Source organism: Drosophila arizonae, chromosome 4, assembly GCF_054131065.1.
Source record: "Drosophila arizonae isolate 15081-1271.41 chromosome 4, UAZ_ARI_1.0, whole genome shotgun sequence".
NCBI lineage: Eukaryota > Metazoa > Arthropoda > Insecta > Diptera > Drosophilidae > Drosophila > Drosophila arizonae.
In genome coordinates, this window is record NC_142924.1 from 25,493,540 (window position 1) to 25,516,061 (window position 22,522).

Below are 22,522 nucleotides of genomic sequence, written 5' to 3' on the forward strand. Positions count from 1 at the left end.
TTTATGTAATGCTCATTGAAAATGAATATGGCTAATTCAAAATATAAATATTATATTTAGTATGGAAGTGGAAATGCTTTTGTGTTTAGTATCGTATGCAATGTGGTTTCCATTGAGTTCATAAAAACTTATTTCTCTTATTTTGCAAATAAATACATGGCTCTGTGTGTGTGTGCGTGTGTGTGTGAGCTTTGTAAAAAAAACTGCAATCGAGCCCAAATGTCGCCCACGCACTGCGTTGAGGCAATGTTGTCCAACGATGACGACTCTACTTGCAACGTCGCATCGGCCCAACCCAAACCCGACCCCGTTGCTGAGCGTGCTGGGTAAAAGGGCAATTGATTGCAAGCTGCAAGCTACAAGCCGCGGGGTGCAGCATTTGTCATCCTGCGGGTAAGTGGCGTTTGTTCACTAGACTCGAGCACTAGACTGCAAAGAAAGCAGCTAGCGAAACAATAGCAACAGACCGTCTATAGTCAAAACGGAAATTGGCAAAAAGCAAAATAAAAGAAATATAACGTAAACGTAAACGTAAACAACAACAATAACAAGAACACAAAAACAAAAACAATATGAGTGCCAACTGTCGCAAGTGCAAATGGTTTTAAGGCCAGAAGATTACGCGGGACGGGCCGTGACCAGAGAGCGAGATCGAGAGTGTTACGAGAGAGGGTTTGAACGGGCAGACGAACTCGACAAAGTTCGTATTCAGAGATTACAGAAGCAAAAAGGAGAAGAAGAACGCTCAGCAAGTAACTTTAAGCGAGTCGAACGACAGCAAAGCTTTCCGAACCCGAAAGCTCGCCGTCTTCAAGTCGCACTCGCGAACAGACACGCCGTTCGCTGCACGATGATCAGTTCAAGTTTGTCCGTCGAGCAACGAAGAGCAGAGCTCAAAGCGCGGCAGAGGCACAGATAAAGCTCGAGTGCATTTGAAAATAAAATGAATGTAAAGAAGAAGCAAGAGCAGCAGCAATAACAACAGAACTAAAGCTACACTCATCGCACTCGTCGTATGATCGGTCGTCCGCCGTCGTCGTATCGCCAGCCAGAGCTGAAAGCGAAACTGGCGCTCAAGTTCAGCGAGCGAATCGTCGTCGTCGTCGTCGCCTTCACTGTCGTCGCCTCTGTCGATTTCTATGCAAATTATTTCTCAGAACACATATAAAAAGCGTGCTATTTATATTTCGCAAATGTCGACTTGAAGCGCCGCCGTTGCCGTTGCCGTTGCCGTAGTTGTTGTTGCAGCAGTGGCGGAGACTGTGACGAAAACGAAGACTGGAACGGGAACGGGAACGGGTATGGGAACGTGAACGTAGACCTGGATTGTAACCCGAGACCGACTCGTCAAGTCGCGCAATACGACAAACGCAGATCGTATCTGTATTTATAGCAGCGACAGTCACTGTTTCTATACATATATATGTGAGTGTGTATCTGAAGCGGCACAGCGTAAAAAGTAATCATAAACTAAAGCAACAATAAAGCGAGCGAAAACGTAAAACGGAAAAAGTAAGCTAAAAGTCACTTACAAAAATCAAAAGAGAATAAAGAAAAAAATCACGCTGCTTTCTGTCGATCCACAATCGGCAATCGACGGCAGATAAACGTTCGCTTGTTAGCGGCATTATAGATAAATCCAGCTGCCTCCCGATCGGTCGTAGCTGAGATATCCACTGGTATTGTGTTTATTGTTGTTTTTGAGATAGGGACCAGGACATCAAGTGAAACTGAAAACGATCTCGATACAGAACCGCGAAGTGAGACACACCCTTATGTATATATTCCGATATATATATATATGTATGTTGAAACTGACCGATAACTATGGATTACCTGTGCATATGGAACGCGTTTGAGCAGAACTCATTATTCATCAATCACATCAAGGAAATTGGGCGGCTGGCAGCCGCTGCCGCTGTGTCTCAGCAGCCTTCTATAGGCGGTGCCTCGGTATCGGCCAGCGCCACATCTGCGTCCACATCTGAGGCCAGCTCGACGGCCAGCTCGCCCACAGCTGTGAGCAAGGAGTCTACTGCTGCTGCCACTAACTCGGCCTTCTCGTCGACGCAGCACTTTCCGGCCTCTCCACACGTAGCAGCGCTTGCGGCCGCACAACAGCAGCTGCAACAGAGAATCGCTGCGGCTGCCTACAAGCAGGGCCAGGCGGAGTTGCCAGCGCCGTCGCCGATGTTTATTAATCAACAGCAGATGCCAGGAGCTGCTCATCAGCAGCAGCCGGGAACTGGCGTCGGCCTGCAACAGCTACAGCAGAACAACTCCAACATGGCCAACAGCTTGCTGTGGCAGCCGTGGCGGGATCTCCAGCAAGCAGCCGCCATGCATCACCAGCTCTACAAGCAGCAGCAGCAGCAGCAACAGTTGTTCAAAGGTTCGTGTTTCATGGGGGAAATATTGTACAAGAAATTTTGAAATTGTAGTACCCGAAGAGAATAACCGCGTTGACCTCCAGCATCGTTAGCTAAAAATCGAATTTGTCACATACAAGATTCCCTTGGAAGACGAGACTAAGGAAAAGAACACTGAGAGAAGGAGAGTGAGAGAGAACATAAGAAAGAATAGGGAGTAGCATAGGAAATCTACACATCGAAAAAGCACGATCGGTTGGTTCGGTGACTCGCTCTTTGCACGAGTCTCTCACGTGGAGGCAGCCCACCTTCACGTGGAGATCGGGCTGTCAGTCAATGATTTGGGCTACGTGCCAATTTGAATGAATGGGCCATTGGAGTACATAGTCTATAGTTTTTAAGAGATCGCTTGCAGGTCAAGCGTGGATAGGACGTGCTGCTTTCGGTTGGTGACGAAGTAAAAACGTGTCGCTGCCAATCTGTTGCGCAAGCACTGATGACGTTGCTGCGAGCCATTTCATTAGCGCGAAATTGGTAATGAAATTGGAAACACTTTTACTGCTACACTTGCTAAGGCCTGACATTGGTCGCCGTCCACGTTCGATTGGCTCTGATCTGCAGTCTGCTTCCGTCGCCAGCGTCAGCGCCAGCGCCAGCGTCAGCGTTAGCGTCATCGTCCCCAGCTCCGTCATGCGCCGCACTGCCTTGCACCGCACCACAGCTCAGTTAATTGCTCGCATTGCACAAATCACACAAATGCTTTCAATTGCAGGCAAACCCAATTGGCACATACAAACAGAGACGCCGGCTCACGACCGCTTGGACAAACATCGAATGCGGCCCAACTGTCGCTGAGCTGGGGTTTTCTTTCAGTTTGAATACGCTTTAGAAGGTAAATTATGTCACATATTGTGCAAGGCTTACGAGTAGAAAACGGTATGCTTACGATCGCACAATGCGCAGATCGAGTAAACATCGTTGTATCAAAACTCGAATCTTTTCTTCTATCTTAGAGTATGTCAGTTAGAATTTTCTGTATTTGACTATGCGTGGTTGTATACTTGTCGATTGATCTAGTAAATCTTGATCAAGTTGGAGTTTTATCTGCAATTCTTTTAGAAATATACATAGTTAACTATGTATATACGTGAGCATACTGTCGTACTCAAGTACTTTATTTGAGAGTGCTCCACACCTCTATTCTGTAGAATTTCTCAATAGTAATGCCTCACGGAGTCATTACCTTGAAACTTCGTAAGAGATCTATCCCATTTGCCATGACCGAAAAGGGTGTAAAAAATATATACATATTTATATCAATATATTAGCTTGGGCAATTTCCTACGAGAGTGTCTATTTCATATTTAAGCTGTCATAGTGTCCTATATATGATGTACAAAATTATAATATTTTAAAAATTGACGGCACTAATGAGAATTCAGAATTTTAAATATCTAATTTAAAAGCGACGAAATGCTTTATAATCTTATGGAGTGCCGGGCGGAGAGTAAAAGGGATATTGCGCAAATCCAATATACGCTCACTCTTTACCAATCTTGTTATTAAAGAACTATATTGAGCTTAGTGACATACAATAGGTAAAATAATAGATAGGATAAGCATATAAACATATGTGTAACTAAATTTATATTTAATTTGAAATGCGTGTCATTTGAGCAAAATACTTTTAAGCTGCTTAAGAACACAAGAGTGTTTGATCTTCGGCGAGCGAAAGATAGTTGTTCTTTCTTCTTTTTTTTTTTTTTTAATTTGTTGACATATTAAAACCAGATTTGCAATCAAGTCGGGCACGAGCATGACTCACAAGCCGGCAAAAAAATAATAAAAATAATAAGAAACGCCTGCGACGACGACACCGACACCGACACCGACAGCGACTGCGACTGCGACGGCGACAACAGTCACAAAAACAACAACAGCAACGAGAACAACAAATGCAGCAACAACAATCACTAAAACGTGTTTGCATAAGCCACAAATGTTATTTTTCTATTTGCTGTTCGCAGTGCGAGAGTAGACCACAGCGAGTTTTCGACTGGTTGCGATTCTTGATAGGATGTGCTCTGCGTGCGGGTTGTTTGGGTGATGGAGCAAAAGCCGAGTCAGGAGAGTCTCATTGTGTATGGGGCACTTTTCTTTCGCCCAATTGGCTTGGCTGGATGCATTTGTTTTGCTGCTGTATATTGTGTTTGATTCAGCACAAACAGCAATACGAACTGGCAAGGAAACAGAGAAACAACAGCAACGACATCGTGTTTGTAAATGCAACATGCAACAACAAACACTGCTGCACACAGAATACTAAAAGAAACAACAGACCCGACCCATCAATGATGAGTCCCCACAGTAAAAACCGGACAAAGTTGTCTTTGAGCGACGACCGGAAATGTGCAATAAAATTTGAATGTTTCTTTATTATTATCATCATCCCCATCATCTTCCGCTGCAACCAGAAGCAGGTCTCGCTGCTTTTGTTGTTGCTTTTGTTATTCTTGTCCGTCTGACTTTGTTTTTGTATGTTTTGCTTTCGGTCCACTCCACGAAGCTCTGAAGAGCAACCAGTTTGTGGCACCTTTAGTGACGCAGGCACAGAAAATAATAATAACTTTCAGCGGCAGCGGTGACGTTACCAAAAAAAGGACCACAGCAACTGGTTCCGCCACAGCAACACAGCAACGGCAACGCCAACGGCAACAGTCAGAACCAAATCCGCATCCACAGCCATGTCCAGAGCTACAGCTACAGCCGCCTCCACCAACGCAACAAGCTCCTTCATTCATACATTCATTCATGCGCTCGACGATGCCTTGGCCGAGAGGAGAGGGCGAGAGGAGAGGGCGAGGCAGGCACCTCTGCTCGAAATGTGCAGAAGTCGTTTGACGGGTTTGCCTGCCCCTTTTATTTTGGGTTCGAAGACGCGGTTTCGAGTCGCCTGCTGTACGTAAGCTTTGACTTTTCTCTTGCCCTCGCTTCCTGAGAAGTGGCCAGCAAATCAGGAACAGAAATTGCATTGTATGCCAGTTGGCGTACATGTGGTGAGGTGAGGGTATCTGGTTTTCGGTAGTTGTGCCAATCTGCTCGATGCCCACGCACCGCCTTCCCACGCAATAAACTCGAACAATATCTATTTGGGATGCCAGCCATGTTTGTCCAGACGAGGAGGCCCAGCGTCGTATTCAGTGTAAACGCTTTACAGTCGCATACACTGGCACATTCACCGTGGTCGTAGAAAAACTAGTTTTGTTAACCAACTTTTGTGACTCGGAGTTTCGATTTTGTATTTTTGTTTTGTGTTGTATTTGCTACAGTGGTTGTTGTTGAAGTTTTTTGTATTTTATTTTTATTTTTATTTATTCATTTTTTTTTTCTTTTTTTGCATAATATTTGTTGTGCTCACTTGAGTGGGTCTAAAATTGAGTCTGAGTCCGAGTCTCTTACCGTTGCCGTCGTATAAGCTGAATTGGCACTCGAAAGCTCTGTTTGGCTTTTGAGCGGAAACTCATTGAAAAACCCGAAAAAATGAAAGACTTAAGCAACAAACTTGAAAGTGACTGCGAAGCCGGCAGAATCACTCAACTCCATGTGATTCATTACACCCACATCATGATCAAAATTCAAGACGGCGAGACAGAGGTCCGACGGGCCGCAAATAAAGAAAACAAAGGATGCGAGCAAGATCTCCGGCGACACAGAGAGTGTTGCTCAGTAAAATGATCTAAAATAAATGTTTCTAGTAAAAAACCTAAGCTAATAATCATATGAAAGACAATTGCTTATGCATGAAGCTTATTCCAAGCCCTGTCTCTTATCCATTACAGAAACACGACTGACTTCAAAAGAGCTTCCAACCAACAAGTGGCGTCGCGAGCGTCGCCAACGAGCCGCTGCCGCCGAATATCAAGTTCACGATTCAAACAGTGAAAGGGAACGGGAACGGGAGAGGGAACCTGACATGGATAGCCCCATTGATATGACCGTGACGTCGAACACTGTGAAGCATCAACGCGCTTCACCGCCTCCACCGTACCGCGAGCCATTGGCTGGTGGAGCGAACAGCCACTGTTACGTCGCCAGCCGGCCGAGCGTTATCACCCAAGCACCGCCCAAACGGGAGCTGCCGAAGCATGCGCACCAAAGCCAGCACCACCACCATCACTCGCACTCTAGCCACGAGCATGACCATCGCAGTACGGGTAGGTTGACAACTTTTCTGATTCTGCTTCGATGCCATATATACAATGTTCATTTTATCTTATTTGTTTGCAGAGTCCGATCCAATTTGTGACATCGACGAACATTTCCGGCGTTCCTTAGGACCTGGCTATGCAGCCCTGTTGAAATCGCCCGCATCCAGCTCACCCACGCCGTCGCCACAGCCGCAGCCACAGCCACAGCCGCTGTCGCAGCAGCAGCCACAACAAGCACAGGCGCTGACTCAGTTGCAGTCGGCGGCTGGAAACGGAACACCAATGCAGCAGATCTCGCCACAAGCCTATCGGCAACAACCAACAGCAATAACATACGAAAATCAGTCGCAATTACCGCTGCCACTGCCTCTGTCTAGGCTTGGCCTGCCCATCGTGCACTCACCCACGTTGCAGCCGGCACCGATATCGCCGCAGCATGAGTTGCCGCCGCCCCAGAAAGAGCCATTGTCCCTGTCGCCGCCACCCGCTCGAAGTGCTTCCGCTTTGTCATGCTCACCGCCACCACTGGCTGGCGCCAGTCAAATATTAGATGCGCCGGCAACCAAGAGAGAAAAAGCTTTAGACACGCCTCATCATACTCCACCCAGATGTAATACACCCCCACCAGCGTATGCCAGCGTAATGGCGTCGACGCCCACAATGCCAGCTATAATACGTGTGAAAGCCGAACCGGGACTAGCCGCTGCATCGTCGACACAAACGCCACCCGCTTCTCCTACCTCATCCACAAACATTTCGATATTCACCAAGACTGAGGCCTCTGTGGACGATCACTTTGCCAAGGCACTGGGCGACACTTGGAAAAAGTTGCAGGCCCACAAGGAGTGAAAGCATATCAAATGCTGTTCTAACTTTAAACTACACAATTGATTTTTAAAGATCTCATGACGAAGATGTGAAAATTTTTCAAATGCGAGTGTATTATTGCAAGTTTCTTATTATGATTTTATTATATATACATATATATATATATATATATATATATATATATATATATATATATGGAAAAGCGTATACGTACATATGACAAAATTGGTATTCTTACATATGCATAGTTGCATAGATAGACTAATCCTTAATATCTATTAATATTTGTGCATAAATATTTTCATACTATTTACGTATGTTTATTTCATAATTCTAAATTATGAAGTTATTGTAAGTTTATATTTATCCAAATGAATCCTATAAAACTTTAAAAAAAAAAAATATTGAGTGACAAATACACAGTACTCTCTAAAAGCACTCTATTTATTGTTTAAGTAACCTATAATAAAAATTGAAATAAAGTATTTCTCAAGTTTTATATTGGTTTTAGCTTTGTTTTTAAATTTTTTAAAGCGCGGGAATGATTGCAGGATTTCTAATTTTGTTTGTCATTTCCTACTTATGGGCAGCACTGGTGTGTGCATAACGACCTACTCAACTATCGTACACATTAATCGCTTACCAGTGTTGCTCAGTATAAAAAGAAAAATATAAGAATTATGCTGCAAGATTAATAATCATTAAGTATTGCAGCTGTTTTTATTATTGCATGATTATAATTTATATGTAAAATAGAATTTGAATAATCTAAGTAGAGTCGACTTTTTGCAAATTTAATTCAAAATTTGTATCATTATTCTAAGCATAAATTGTACATTTATCGATATCGATAACACAACTATTGGCTGCCAGTGTGTACGCGTATTCGGCGAGAACGTACCATTGCAAAACTAAACTTTCTGCATAAAACATAAAAAAAACATTAAACAAATGAAAAACATTAAAATTAAGTCACTTAACGAAGAGCTTAAGTAAATAACGTGTGCGTACATTGCGTTTAAGGCCTGGAGTTTGTGTGTTGTGTGTGTGTAAAAAGCCAAAAAGACCTAACGCAAAAGAGGGACGAAGACGAAGAGAAAATGTCACGCAAAGCAGCAGCCACAGAAAAAGAGTGAAGAAATTACATTTGGGGGAAGGAAAAGCGTATTAAAACTTAATAATAACAATATTCGAAGACTACTGTGAAAAAGGGCGCAATTTCAAAGGCAATGCGTGCCTCGCAAATGAAATTGCATTGAAAAAGGAATCGAAATAGAAAATAACGAGTTGTTGTTGTTGTTGAGTAGTTGTTACTCGACTAGCAGACACCTGCGAGCGCAAGGAGGAGCGATGAAAACAACTGAACTGGTCCTGGGGAGGCGCCTAACTACTGTTCTCGTACAGTTTTCGCTCCTTGATTTGAATGTCGTCGTCGCTGGTAATTGAATTGAAACTCGGCTGTGCTACTGGAACTGGAACTAATACTGGGACTGGGACTGGGACTGCAACAACGACTTGCACTCCTCACTGGCACAATGCAAAGCTTGGACTCCTCATGCCAAGAAGCAGACGTGAGTATTAGGGATCGCTTGTAGTTTCGAATTATCAAATATAATGTGTCAATTTCTGTTTATAATAGTTTATCATAAATGACACGCTTAAGAAGCTAAAAGGCGATAATCCACTGAATGCGAGCTCGCAGGGCTTGCCGCATGCCGTTGGCTCTGCTGTTCAACAGCAATTTGTTTACCAAACGTCGCAGGGCTCACAAGGCTCACCACAGCCACAGAATCAGCCGCAGTCATACCATCAGCTGCACACGGTGTTGCAGTCCACATGCTCACCCACGCTTGCCATCAACAATAGCCAGCAACAGCAGCAGCAGCAGCAGCAGCAGCAACCACAACCACAACAAGTACCAGCTGCTCCGGTCCCCGTCAGCGTACGATCTTTATTACAGGCGATACCTCAAATACCTGCGCAACCGCCAATCTGCATATTCGATGACGACGAATCGCCTACTGAGCTGCCTACTAGTGGCAACATTGTCATACTCTCGGAGCAGCCACCCGCTTCATCTGCAACATCTGCCGGGCTGCCTTGTTCTGGGATTGCGATAGCGCCATCCCCTTCATCATGCTCTTCATCAACAACGACGCTGCCCAATTTGAACTCGATCACATCGCCTTCACCAGTAGTTCCTGACCTGCTGCTGTCCACGCCACCGGGTGTCAATTCCAGCTTAAATAGCAATAACACCTCCGCCACATCGTCACATATTTTTCAGCACCTACAGCAGCAGCCACAGCCGCACCAGCAGCAACAGCAATCTTACAGCAACACTAAGAAAGTTGATAGACGGCTCCCCCAAAGCATTTCAAGTGCTTCGTCCGGCATTACAAGCAGTCATAATCAACAGCACCATCATCACCTACAAATCCATCAGCCTCAGTCGCACAACCACCAAAATGTTCTGTCGTCTCCCACATCGTCGCCTAGCAAACGGTCTAAAGGGAGCAGTAGCAACAACAATAGCAAGGAGTGCAGTTACTCTAGTCGCAGCACAGCTCCGACGTCTGCATCACCGCGTGCTGGCGCCGGAGCTGGCTCCAATACCAATACTAACAATAATGCCAGTAGCACCTTATCCAACTCAGTGAACAACAAACGAGAATCAACGACGAAGTTCTTTAATATCCACGACAAAATCAAGGAGCTATATCTGCAATTGCTAAGTAACGATTTAAACCATTTCGCGGAAACTGGGGTAAGATTGTAACCAACTGATTCACCATTCCATTAATTTATTATTATTATTTATCATGTGCAGCTGAAGCAGCGGAGTCGTTCATTCATTCTGGATCGACTTGTTGAGTGCGAGCGATTAAACACCATTGTCGTCAACTTGTACCCTGGTAACAAGGGCTACTCCCTGGCACTCCACTACGATGAACAAATAATGCTTAATCCGCTTACAAACGAATGGATCGTCACGGATCCCACTCACATCCACGGAAACCACACCATCGAGAACTCGGCTAGCACTGCTAGTCGCAACAAAGCTCACGCCGATAGCGACGCTAGCAATAATCTTTTTAGGATGAAGTCGAGACTGAACGAAAGCGATGCACCACCTGGAGACGCAGCATCAGCGCCTTTATCATCTGGCTATGGCTTGGTTGAAGTACTGCGTTGGCCCTATGAAAACGATTTGCTCCTGCAGTGCATCGATCGCGAACTCCTGCCCGAATTTCTCATGGATCTGCTGAGCGCCGAAACAGTCACCCTGAGCTCCCCACAAGATGGAAGCGACGGGTCACGGGTGTATGCCAAGCCCAGCGTCTTCTATGCTGGCTGTGTAATTGCGCAAATACGCGATTTCCGCCAGACATTTGCCACCTCAACAAATATCTGTGATATGAAGCACATCCTGCTGCGGCCCAGCAATGCGACCCTGTTCGCGGACGTGCAGCAACTGGGAAGTTCGTTGGGCTGGGCCGGCTCAACGCCAGAGGACCGGCTAACGATCGAAAGCCAACTGGTGCTGGCCACGGCGGAACCACTGTGTCTGGAGCCAGACCCAAGTATAGGTCGCCAGTCCATTAATGCACAGCACGAACGTCAACGCTTCAACTCGCACGAAATGCGCCGCCAAATGAAAAAGTTCACCCAGGTGGCCATCAATCGTAAGCGTAAGCTAGATCAGTTCACGCATCACCAAGGACTCGAGCTCTGTGACTATCTAACACGACTGCGTCAGCGTCCGCGTACCTCCAGCAACAGCACAGCGAATGCAACCCCCGCGACAGCGCCCAGCAACAACCCGTTGGTGGGTGCTATGCTCTCTTCATTCACCTCAAAGGTGCCACGGCGACCGCACGAAGTCATCAGACCCATAAGACCACCTACACTGGACTACCCGGTTAAGCTGAAGGTGCCCGAAAACGTAATAAGTGTGGAGAAGTACGCGAAGACTTTCGAGCCACTGAACGAGTTCAGCGATGCTTGCAAGGAAGGCTGCCAGGCGAATTGCCGACACAACTTTCAGCCGCAGCTCATCGAGGAATATGTGCTGGAGACGGAACGCGAAGCGAGCGAGGGCCGGCGAGCTCTATATCACATCAAACTCTCAATTTTCCAGCGCCCCTCCGATGCAGAATATCTTGGTGAGCTGTACGTGGACCGCGATTATCGCGAGGGCGAACGTAATGGAGAATCGTGTCGATTCGCACTTGGCACCCGTGTCCATGCGAATCGGTATATTCAGCAATTCCGGGAGATATTTACTGAAGAGGGACGCAAGGCTGTTAAAATCACGCACCTTATACCCGGACATGTGCCAATTGTTACCCACACTGGACTTACAAATGAACAACGATTGTTGTTGCAGCAGCAGCAGCAGCAACAACAACAACAGCAACAGCAGCAGCAGCAACAACAACAGCAGCAACGACAGTTTAGTCAACAGCCACAACAGCTACCCGCTACAGTGCATCATGTCGCGCAAACACATCCAAACGTCACTCTGTCTCGGCAACCAGCAATCGTTACTAAGGTGGCGGGTCTGCAACAAACGTTTCGGCAGCAACAGCAGGCGGTTGCCACTACTCAATTCAATGCAGATAGCACACTGCAAGTCCATCAGCAGCAGCCTCAACTCGGCAGTGGCAACAACAGCATTTTACAGCAGCCAACGCAACCGCAACAGCAACAGCAACAGCAGCAGCAGCAACAACAACACCCGCATATACAACTCCTCACAACCAGCGGCAATGCATCCGCCAGTACTACACATCAAGTGAGTCTGGGAAATGGATCACTGGTGCTGCTGCAACAACAGCCTCAGCAGCAACAACAACAACAACAACAGCAACAGCAGCAGCAGCAGTTAAATACCACAATGCAACACTCAGGCATCACTATACATCCAGCTAATATACAACACCAAAAGGCGACGGCAGGCCAGCTGAACACGGCAATAGGTGCCAACTCCGCATTACGCGCCCAGCTCAACTCCAACGTGCCAATCCTCGTAAGTATATAAGGAATAGAGATTGGACAACATTGCTTCAGCCAGTAGTGGATTTGAAAAGAGCTTTGCGATTCGCAACATGAATACTTTTGCAGATTATCAGCCATAGTAAATACAAGTGCTAATCTCCGAACTATCATTCATTGAAGAACATTCATCATTTAATTTCCTAAAACATTTATAGTTTAAGTCCAATAATTAACTAATTATTTTCTGTATTTTAGCAATCGCAGCTAAAAGGGTCGTCGATTGTTACAACACATCAACTGCTACAGAAACAACAACAACAGCAGCAGCAACAGCAACAACAAATAACTGCCACAAACAACAATACAATCAACAACAACAGTAGCAACAATAATAACAGCACGGCTATGCATCCGAATCCTGCGATAAATGCCATAGTCACTAGCATCATGAACTCTGCTAACCAATACCAGCAACAGCAACAGCAACAGCATCAACAACAAGAGCAGCAGCAGCACTGTGAGTCATTTAGTTGCAATACAACACGTTATTACACATGATTATATATATATGTATATTTTGGTCAATTTGTAACCATTAGCGAGCGGCACGCCCACCTCCAACGCCAACTCGACGTCTATCATCAACATTAGCAGCAACAGCAGTGGCAGTCCTGCAACAACTTTAAAGAACTCGGGCAATGCCTCTATACTAAATTTGCTGAATAGCGCCCCAGCGGCCATGACCAGCACGCCAGTCGCTAGTGGCACGTTCACTACGTCGTCGACGGGTCAGCAGCAAACGTTGACGTTGGTGCAGCATCAGCAGCAGCAGCAACAACAGCAGCAGCAGCAGCAACAACAATCGGTTCCCGCCAATGTGGATGCGACAACAGCAACCTATGTGCAGACGACGCGCGGAACGCCGACACTGGTAAATGCTCAACGCAAGCAGCCGTCGAGCGAGGTTTTGCAGAGTCTTCTGAATTCGAACCGTAAAATTAACATAGTTGGCGCAAGTAGTGGAACAACGTTTCGTACTAACTCAGCTGGTAATCTTATAGCCGTCAATCTGAACCAGGCTCAAGGGCAAGGTGCGCAGCAGGCTGCCGATGGCAGTCAGTCGGTGCGTGTGTCCATGTCTGCACTTGCGTCGCAACTGGCATCGCCTCCGGCAGTGATGACGAATCCTCCCACTGGGTATGGCGCTTACACTGTCAGCACAGGAGGCGTGTGTGGTAGCCTCAAAATACTCAATACTGGCCAACAGCAGCAGCAGCGCATTCTGAGCTCGTTGCGAAGGGATAGCACCACTGCGCCACCAAATGCGATTGTGGTAGGCATGGCAGCACCCTCACCTGGCAGCGACTCCAATGCCTCAAATGCGAGTGGCTTTGCCGTGCCCACGAACTTATCGACTGCATCAAGTGGAGGCAGCGGTGCTCTGAATGCATTACTCACAAATGCTGCCACGCCCTCGCCGTCTGGCTCGGATCATTCGCAGTCGTCGCAAACGCATCCGAATCAGGTCCTGCTTGAAAGACTCAGCAACGTGACATCAAATGTGTCAGCCGTGTCAGCGGTGGCCATGCCGCACATGTCGCCACAGCAACCATCACCGGCACAGTCGACCCAACAACAGCAGCAATTCATCACCAAGACACTTGTGCACTCGCCCGCCACATCATCCATACACTCGCCAATGTCGAGTCCACATCCCCAGCCGTCGGCGTCTCCCCAGCAGCAACAGCAGACGACGGCGACTTTGAATCTGCAGGGCATCAATCTGTCCCAGCTGCAGGGTGCCATGGCGAACTTTGCAGGTCTTCAGAATGTTCAGGTCCAGATTCCAGGCTTTACGCAGCCCATTTCACTGCAGTTTTCCGGCAACAGTCTGCAGACACCTGTGCAGGTGCAACAGCAGCAGTCGCAACAGCAAAGCACGACATGTGGAGGCACAACGAGTGGATCATTGGCGCCTAACCAGACTCAACAGCGCAGTGTGTTGGTCTCGGTGCCTGTGTCGACGCAGCAGCAATTGTCGCACTCGATTACGTTGCAGACGACGCAATCTTCGTCTCAACAGCCGCAGCATGCCCCGCCTACAGGAACCATCGTCAGCCTGCCCTCATCGGTGGGTGGCACCCAAACGGTAGTCATCACAAACAATGCAGCTAGCAGTGGAGGAGCGAGTGGAGGCGGCAATGGAAGTGGAACAGGAGCTACTACTGCTATGCTCACGCTTCCCATTGGTAAGTGGTGCCACTGGCAGCAGCACATGAGAATTGCTTTAGGAGCTCTCCCTAATTAGATGATGATTTGCGGAACAGCTTAATTGTCTACGTGTTATAATTGTAATTGATCCTCGAACATTATTCAATAAGTTTTCTTTTGATATATAATTGATATATTTATTTATTGAACGAACATGCTTAATTTTGTTCTTTTCTGTTTCTATTCCTGTTTCTACTTTCTATTTTCGTTTCGTTTCGTTTATTTTCGTTTCGTTTCTTGTTCACACATAAACCTCTTAACAACCCGATCCGATACTCATGCAACTAAACTGTTTATGTGTTTTGTGTTTAACCACTGCCATCAGTTTAACACTTGCACCAGCTAACTCTGGCCCTTTCCCTGGCCCTGGCCTCTGGGGGCGGTTAGTTATCGTCTCTGACCAACAGATTCATTGTAACCTAAACAACAACAACAAAATATCCCCGCACGCCCGTTCTGCTTTCTGCTTACAGCTCAACTAGTCGGTGCCGGAGTACAGAAACTAAATCCTCAAACAATACGTACCTCAAGTGGTGGTGGTGTAGGTGTTGTAGCCACAGCAGCAACTGGAGCTATACAACCGAGAGCGCGCAACGTCCAGGTCGTGGGCACCAAGCAACTAGCTAGCAGTCGACAGCTGCTCACCGCACAGCGTCAGATTGGTAGCTCGACGCTAAAGATTGCAACAACGGCTGTCAACAGTAAGTCGTCTGTAAAGCAATTGTTCAAGTAAATGAATACCCCAACCCGAATTCTTTTGCTTTGTAGGCAATGCCGTTACGAATAGCACCAACATAGGTGCCGGACCGATTGTAATGTCTGCGCAGAAAATGCAATTGAAGACTGTGAAAACGCCGACGCAGCAAACACATCAGCAGCAGCATCGAATACTCAACCAGAGCACTGTCACCGGAACTTCCCAGACTCTGCCTAGTCCCAGTCAAGTGCAACATCAACAGCTACAGCACATACAAATTACTGGTCGGTCGGCGCCCACAAATGCCAGCGTAATGAGTCAGCGCACCCTAACAGCTCTGGCAGCGGCCAAGCAGCAGCAGCAACAGGCAGCCGTCAATCGACGGCGGTCCACCACCGATGCCACCAAGTAGACGCCAAACTTGGTACTGGAGAAAGCAATTAATGCGGGCGTACCATTTATTTCTATTCTGAATTCAGGAGAGGAGACAAGGAATAAGGCTACGCGTTATATATTTGCATGATATTATAGTTTATCTCTAAATCTTCTATACCACTACATTGTATGCATTGTATACCCATATATCGGTATACATTTTTGTGTGTATAACTGTAAGTGTGTAAGCTGCGCACGCCACACGAGATCAAATCAAACCAACAGTCTGGGAGTGGACTGGGATTGCAACTGTGCATAAAGGTGATGCTCGTAATCAAGGGGCTGGCGATGGTAACTGCGTTTCGTTTGTGTGTGCTCTTTGCAGAAATTTCAGCTTAACCACAAAACGAATGAAGTGTATAGCTCATACGGATATACATATATGTATGTATCTATACATATATAATTGTACATATTAATTGTTTCATATTCAATACGTGCTCCAAAAGCCATTTCAACAATGTCTATTAACTTGGCTCTCCAACTCCAATTTGTTACACTCTAAGACTAACTACATAAGCGTCGTGGTAACTTTAGGCATAAGCAGTAATGCGAGAACGGCTCCTCCCCACGAAATGCAAATGCAAATGAAAACAAAACAAAAGCAATAGTAAGAAAAACACAATATAAAATGTAAAATTGATTGTAAACACACAGAATAATATACGGCTAACTATTACGATTTGAATTAGTTACGAAAAAAAAGAAGATATGAACAGCTGTAACGGTTCATATAAAATATGTTATAAATATACTTATGCATATTGTACTATTATTAATTATATTATTGTAATTATTATTATTGCTAATTATTTAAATGCTTAACCTAATTTTATTAAAATAAATCATATTTAGTTTGTATTAAAAAAAAAAAAAAAACAAGAACTAAAAACTAAAAAAAAAAAAAAAAATTAGTACTCCTACTTCCAACTGTAACTCACAATTAACGACAAGATCAACAAACGAAAAACAGAAGTCAAGCAAATCGTAATTAAATAAAATGTATTTATAATAGAGTAATATTATCCGATCGGAGAAAGCGACATTTGCGTACAATCGTATATGTATATGAAGACAGATAAGTAACTAGCAGTAGCTCGGATCTGATAAATTGTCGCTATATATTAAGGAATTGGTTTTGTAGTATGGAATTATTTATTTAATTAGTTATTTTTACTATTGTTTTATCTCTTGCTGTAATTGTAAATGTCTGGCATAGTATGCTTTTCTGTAAAACAAACACAAAAACAAAAATGCCTATAATATACAAATTACTCTACAAATAATTGAAAACAAAAACAAAAACCAGAGTTACCCATTAATAAACACATACACTCAAAAATAATTTACTCAATGTTATAATAAATGTGATTTAAGAATGCAAACATGGTACTACCTACAAAATTTTAAATGTTACAATGAAACAGGTAGTGAAAGCCCAAAACGCGCATTAGCCCGTGTCTTCAGAGAAAAATTTAAGGAATAATTAAAAGAGTTAAAGTAGTACAAGAGCAATCTAAAAATTCATCATAAGCTATTAAATATATCTAATAACATAAATGTAATTTCAACTCAATAACTGCTTATCTAATTACCTGACGTCGAATCTTTTCATTTAACGTAAACATAAAACGAATATCGTTTAAAGACTTTCGGGAGAACTGAACCCAATCGCAGACAAAAGCTATTCTTAATTGTGGATAGTAAACAATACATCTAAGAAAGACTTCTGATAAATCAAATATAAAACAGTCTTGTTGTGTGAATGTACAAACTTTGTGTTTATCTGGACTTTTTAATTTGACATATGAACTCGCGTAGTCTTTGAATTATTATTATCATTTATAGTCATTATCACAAGCAAGCAATCGATTGGGATAGAAGCGCAGCCCCTCCACGGACTCATCCCGACAAACTTTCCCCAGTCTCTCTGCCACCAGCAGTCGCTCCTTAGCCAACAATAGCGATATGTTCAGCTGCTTAGCTAGCTCCTCCACTGCCAAGGATTCCGCAGAGCGCACTTTTTCTAATGTGTCAATAGAAATAAGCTCATCATCATGAGATTCGAGCTGTAGAACCATGGCGCCACTGGGGAATCGACGTAGCTTAAGGGGTCCACTAAGGCGTTCGCATGCATGCAGCAAGTCCTCGGGTGAAAGAAGTTCCAGACCACGAGCGCGATTTACACGACAATATACGTCAGCCAAGGACATCATGCCTCCATGTTCCTAACAAAAACATATACAACATACAGTAAACCACGACTCGAATAAATTGTGAGTTACACTCACTTCGATTGGATCGAGTAGCATTTCGCATATTTGCTGAGCAAGACTATTAAAGTACGCCGTATTGCTGGTAAAATTGTCGCGTGTCACAGGATCATCTATGCCCAAGCTGAGCAGATAGGATTTGAATCGAACTGTTTCATCCTCGGATATTTCACCTCTTTGCTCACGTATTTTGCTGCTTATATTTTTGGATAGGCCTACCATATCCTTTGCCATAGCCATAAGAACACTTAGATCCTGGAATGCAAGGGCTATGTTCTCGTCCGTTTCCTTGGCTTTCGCTTCTAGGTGCCGCTCTATTCCACCTATTCCCGTGCGTTTTTGAATTCTAGATAATTTATCGCCTACACTTAACTTCGACTCTGCTCCTTTCACAATGGTCTCACTCGTCAACGCGATGGCCCAGACGCGCGCATTTAAAGTCTCTCGTAGCGCGGTGTGAAACTCCACGCTTAGTCCATTTTTACCTGAGAGTTTTATGTGGGTAGCCCGACTTGTGTCCATTGGGCCAGGAGGTTTATTTACGCTGGGCGGATGCAAGTGCAGTATTATCCGTGTTTTGCGTCCAAAAAAATTTGAGGCTGTTGTTTCCTCACTGAGAGAGATAACATAGCTAAGTGGCAGACAAAGAGTTATGGCTGCGCGAGCTATTTCTCCAGGACGGCCCCAAAATAATCTATGAGTCGTAAGCACCACTTCCCCATCTTCAAATTCCGTCTGAAAAAGAGGCGCAGCCGTAGCCAAATAAAGTAAATGCAACATTTACTAGATGATTAGATCTACCTTTTGTTCTCCATCATAGATTTTTACGTTGCGATCGCGACTTACGAACGACTCGCTTTCTGTTAAACGAGCCTCTTCATATACAAACCGATTCATTGCTGCTAGTTCTATCAAATAAATATTTTTACATTTGTTTTGGCTCTTGTTAGAACTAGATATGTGACCCTAGATGGCACCGTTACGATATATTGATATATATCGAACTGCAAAAAATATACCACAAATCATGAAATTGTGAGCTGATGCCACAAAAAAAATACCATTTTAAGTATTGTCAATTCTTAACTTCCATGCGAGTAATGATTTAAATAATTATTGTATTACGAGCATTTCTTAATAAAAGGATAAATTCATAAATAATATACAAACTATTTTCATATAAATGTAATTAACGTTGCTTATTTCTTTATCCGTCACGTCTGGCCACGACTATCGATAGCTCAGCATATCGATAGGACCAATTTTACTATGAGCATGTGCCTCCAATAGCAAGACAATAGCAATTTGTTGCTTTTTCTGTTTTAGTTTTTTTTTTTTTGCGGTGTTATTACTATTATTAATACATAATAGAGACTAAAAACTTCCGAAATGCCATATTCCAATTGACGGTGCTTATGTAATAAAGCACGAACACAGGAAATAAGCTTATATGCACATCGATCACCGCGTATGGATTACTGTCAAAGCTCTTCGCACAAATATTTGTATGTATCATGACGACAGCGACAGCAACAGAGGCGAGTAAAATGCTTGAGGCAGCATTGCAACAGATGGATGGCATAATATCCAATTCGGCGACTGCAGCAGTCAGTAGTCAGTCGCAGACTCAGCCAGGAACTGCAACTACGGCTTCGTTGACAAGTTTCTGTGAGCGTAATTTAATTTCGGCAACCAATGTCTTATCAACAGCTAAGACCCTGGCTTTGGCCCTGCAACAGGTGAGTAAAAAGCTATTTAAATAATACAAGCTGTATGTGAGTTAGTATCGCTTTTGTAGGTTGGTTTAGCAGCGCCAGCTCCAGATCCAGTTACTGCAGCAATCATAAGCGATTGGCTGGAAACGCATATACCGCGCCAAGACTCAGATGAACGAATGCGTAGATTGCAGCGCGACAAGGAAGGATTGGCTCTACAATACCAAATGCTGGCGGAACGCGTGTCCGAGCAAGCGGACAGAATCATTGAATTGGAAGGGCTTCTAACGGAGAAATCGCAGCAGCTTTGCAGCAAAGAAGAGCAACTGCAGCGCCAAGTGATTTCACAATCGGCTTTAGAAACTCAGCAGCTTGAATTGATGAGTGCTTTAAGCGAGTTGAAACTGCATCGTACGGCACTTGAGTGCGAAAACGAACTGAATGCCACAAATTGCAATATGCCCTATGGCAGCATGGGTAATCTAAACCAGAAAACCACTCCAGATGGTCGTTTAGCTCCCAAAACTCCGCCAACAGCCATCAGGCATCAGATTAAGCCACAATTTCACAGCTTGCCACGATCACATGGTGGTGCCACAAAGCAGGTGCAGCACTTGCAGTCAAGCACCAAGGTTAACAATAACCAAACCCTTGATGTGAATGCCAACAGCAGTGGGAAACAACGAAATGTGGCGTTTGCCTCTAACGAACAAATTCTTATTGACGACAGTTTGTTGAGTGATAGTTTTAGCCCAACTGATGACGCAATGTCTATGTATTCAAGTTTTCGATCCCAAACGCAATCCACACCCTCGCCAAAGTTACGCGAGCGCTCTGCGCGTGGATTGCGCAGCATATTAGGCAAATTGCGGCGTAGTAATAGCAGCAACTGTGAACTGACTGCTTTGGAACAGGCCGAGCCAGATGAATTTCGTCGAGGTGGCTCGCGTGCAACTGCAGGCGGCCGCATTGAATGGAGTGCCCAGACTCCATTGTTCACCGATGCTGAAAAACATTACAGCAGCTGGAATGCCCAGGAAGTTTGCAATTGGTTGGCGCACATGGGTCTTGGATGTTACCAGGACAACTGTAGGTGAGTGTGGATCGTATATATCATCGTTGATAATTATAATAATCGCCAAGTATTATATATTATATAATTAAAAAATTAACATTCAAACTGAGCTGAAGAAGTTTTATGTCTTTAGACATTAACTATTAATATCTCTGAAGAATAGATCGATAAATTACTAAAATTTCCCTAAAAACAAAATTGAGCTTAACTTTCCGTTTTCCATGATTGTTCTGTTACCAGAAAATGGCTGAAGAATGATCCGTCGGTTTGTTTCTTCACCGCATCACCGGCCGATATCGAACGTGAACTTAATTTGAAATCCGTTCTGCATCGGAAGAAAATCTTGTTGGCCATTGATGACATAACAAAGAGGGAGTTTGATGAGCTGACAATAAAGGCTGCGAAATTGGATGTGGGCTGGGTGCTGCGCTGGTTGGATGACATTGGTTTGCCTCAGTACAAGGATCACTTTTTGCAAGCAAAGGTAGATGGGCGCATGCTTCATCGCTTAACGCTCGAGGATCTTTCCCAATTGCATGTGAGCTCATGCCTACATATTGCTTCATTGCGATGCGGTATTTTGTGCATGCGCCGCTTGCGCTGGGACCCTGAAGGTCTGATTCGACGCTCCACCAGGATTGTTGAACAGAGCGACGAATCCAATAGTCCAGAAAAGGAGAGTGTTGATTTGTGGACCGCCCACCGAGTAATGGAATGGCTAAAAACCATAGATTTGTCTGAGTATGCTCCAAATCTACGCGGAGCTGGTGTCCACGGAGCACTGATGCTTTATGAGGAAAGATTCAACGCCGACTTATTAGCTGATTTACTGTCGATTCCGCCAAGTAAATCTCTTCTACGACGCCACTTGGCAATGCATTTTAAGGAGTTGGTTGGACGTACCATAATACATTGCAAACGCGATGCCGAAGCTGCACCCGGCTATCTACCGCTGACGATTACGGCCAAATTGAAGCCACCAAAGCGCTCCCAGTTTACACTGAAACGTCGCAAGAGCGCAAAGGGACAAGCTGAGGTCGATTGGACAGATTTAGTATGCCCGATGAACCTGGTTGTCCCTACCATGTCCCTCAACGCAGAGGCGAGCAAAGACCACGATGGCTCTTTGAGCTCTAATTAATCGAAACCTATGAGCATAGCAAGAAGTATGCTTACGAGTAACGTATTCTTAACTTAGTTTTAAAACTGACCCTGAAACGGATCAACTTTCGATCTAACGAAAATGAAATGCACACAGTTGCACGAAATGAATTGTATTCACAAGAATTTAACGTAGAGAGCGATTTAGTCGACCTCTAAGCAATTTATGGTACCATTACCAAATGACCAAACAATAACGTATTAACAAAGCAGGCTGCTATATGCACAACTATACTAATACATACCTATTTTGAATTTCGCACTTTTTTGTACGGGGACTACAAACAAGCATTGACGTCTTCCAAAAAATGAAGTATTTAAATCATCATACATATTATTGACCTGGAAAGCAATCCGAAAGTCTGGCATAACGGAGAATATCCGAGTTTATTTTTACTAACACTATTTTGTATGTTATTAGCTCCATAATTAAAGTATAAAACGCATTTTTACAGAACCACACGTTTTTGATTCTCTGGGAACGACTTA

General features: G+C 44.5%; 4 protein-coding genes across 6 annotated transcripts; 3 read left to right on the forward strand and 1 right to left on the reverse strand.

Annotated features, from left to right (window-relative positions):
* The first annotated feature begins 165 nt into the window (after nt 1-165).
* Nucleotides 166-7,904, forward strand: Tgi (Tondu-domain-containing Growth Inhibitor). Its single transcript, XM_018007315.2, has 3 exons — nt 166-2,392; nt 6,209-6,583; nt 6,657-7,904. Exons 1-3 carry the CDS (start codon nt 1,828-1,830, stop codon nt 7,424-7,426), a joined length of 1,710 nt encoding a protein of 569 aa, XP_017862804.1. The 5' UTR covers nt 166-1,827; the 3' UTR covers nt 7,427-7,904.
* Nucleotides 7,905-8,256: 352 nt separating this feature from the next.
* On the forward strand, nt 8,257-19,002 carry Spt20 (transcription factor Spt20 homolog). 3 transcript variants are annotated; one of them, XR_016270121.1, is made up of 7 exons: nt 8,257-8,976; nt 9,045-10,172; nt 10,236-12,437; nt 12,662-12,923; nt 13,006-14,655; nt 15,003-15,059; nt 15,151-15,291. XR_016270121.1 is itself a non-coding variant. In XM_018007296.2 (7 exons), the coding sequence occupies exons 1-7, from the start codon at nt 8,941-8,943 to the stop codon at nt 15,784-15,786; spliced, it is 5,847 nt and encodes a 1,948-aa protein (XP_017862785.1). In that variant the 5' UTR covers nt 8,258-8,940; the 3' UTR covers nt 15,787-19,002. The 3 variants fall into 3 exon arrangements, 2 of the variants coding, with proteins under 2 accessions (XP_017862787.1, XP_017862785.1); XM_018007296.2 differs by lacking the exon at nt 15,003-15,059 and adding an exon at nt 15,446-19,002 and having other exon boundaries at nt 8,258-8,976; nt 15,151-15,378; XM_018007298.2 differs by having other exon boundaries at nt 15,003-15,293.
* Nucleotides 17,564-19,019, reverse strand: Vps36 (vacuolar protein sorting 36). Its single transcript, XM_018007318.2, has 3 exons — nt 18,884-19,019; nt 18,101-18,817; nt 17,564-18,037 (listed from the first exon to the last, which is right to left on the reverse strand). The coding sequence occupies exons 1-3, from the start codon at nt 18,977-18,979 to the stop codon at nt 17,648-17,650; spliced, it is 1,203 nt and encodes a 400-aa protein (XP_017862807.1). The 5' UTR covers nt 18,980-19,019; the 3' UTR covers nt 17,564-17,647.
* A 306-nt stretch (nt 19,020-19,325) lies between these two features.
* Liprin-beta (liprin-beta 1) lies at nt 19,326-22,490 on the forward strand. The gene is made up of 3 exons (XM_018007308.2): nt 19,326-19,821; nt 19,881-20,890; nt 21,113-22,490. The coding sequence occupies exons 1-3, from the start codon at nt 19,597-19,599 to the stop codon at nt 22,011-22,013; spliced, it is 2,136 nt and encodes a 711-aa protein (XP_017862797.1). The 5' UTR covers nt 19,326-19,596; the 3' UTR covers nt 22,014-22,490.
* The last annotated feature ends 32 nt before the right edge of the window (nt 22,491-22,522 follow it).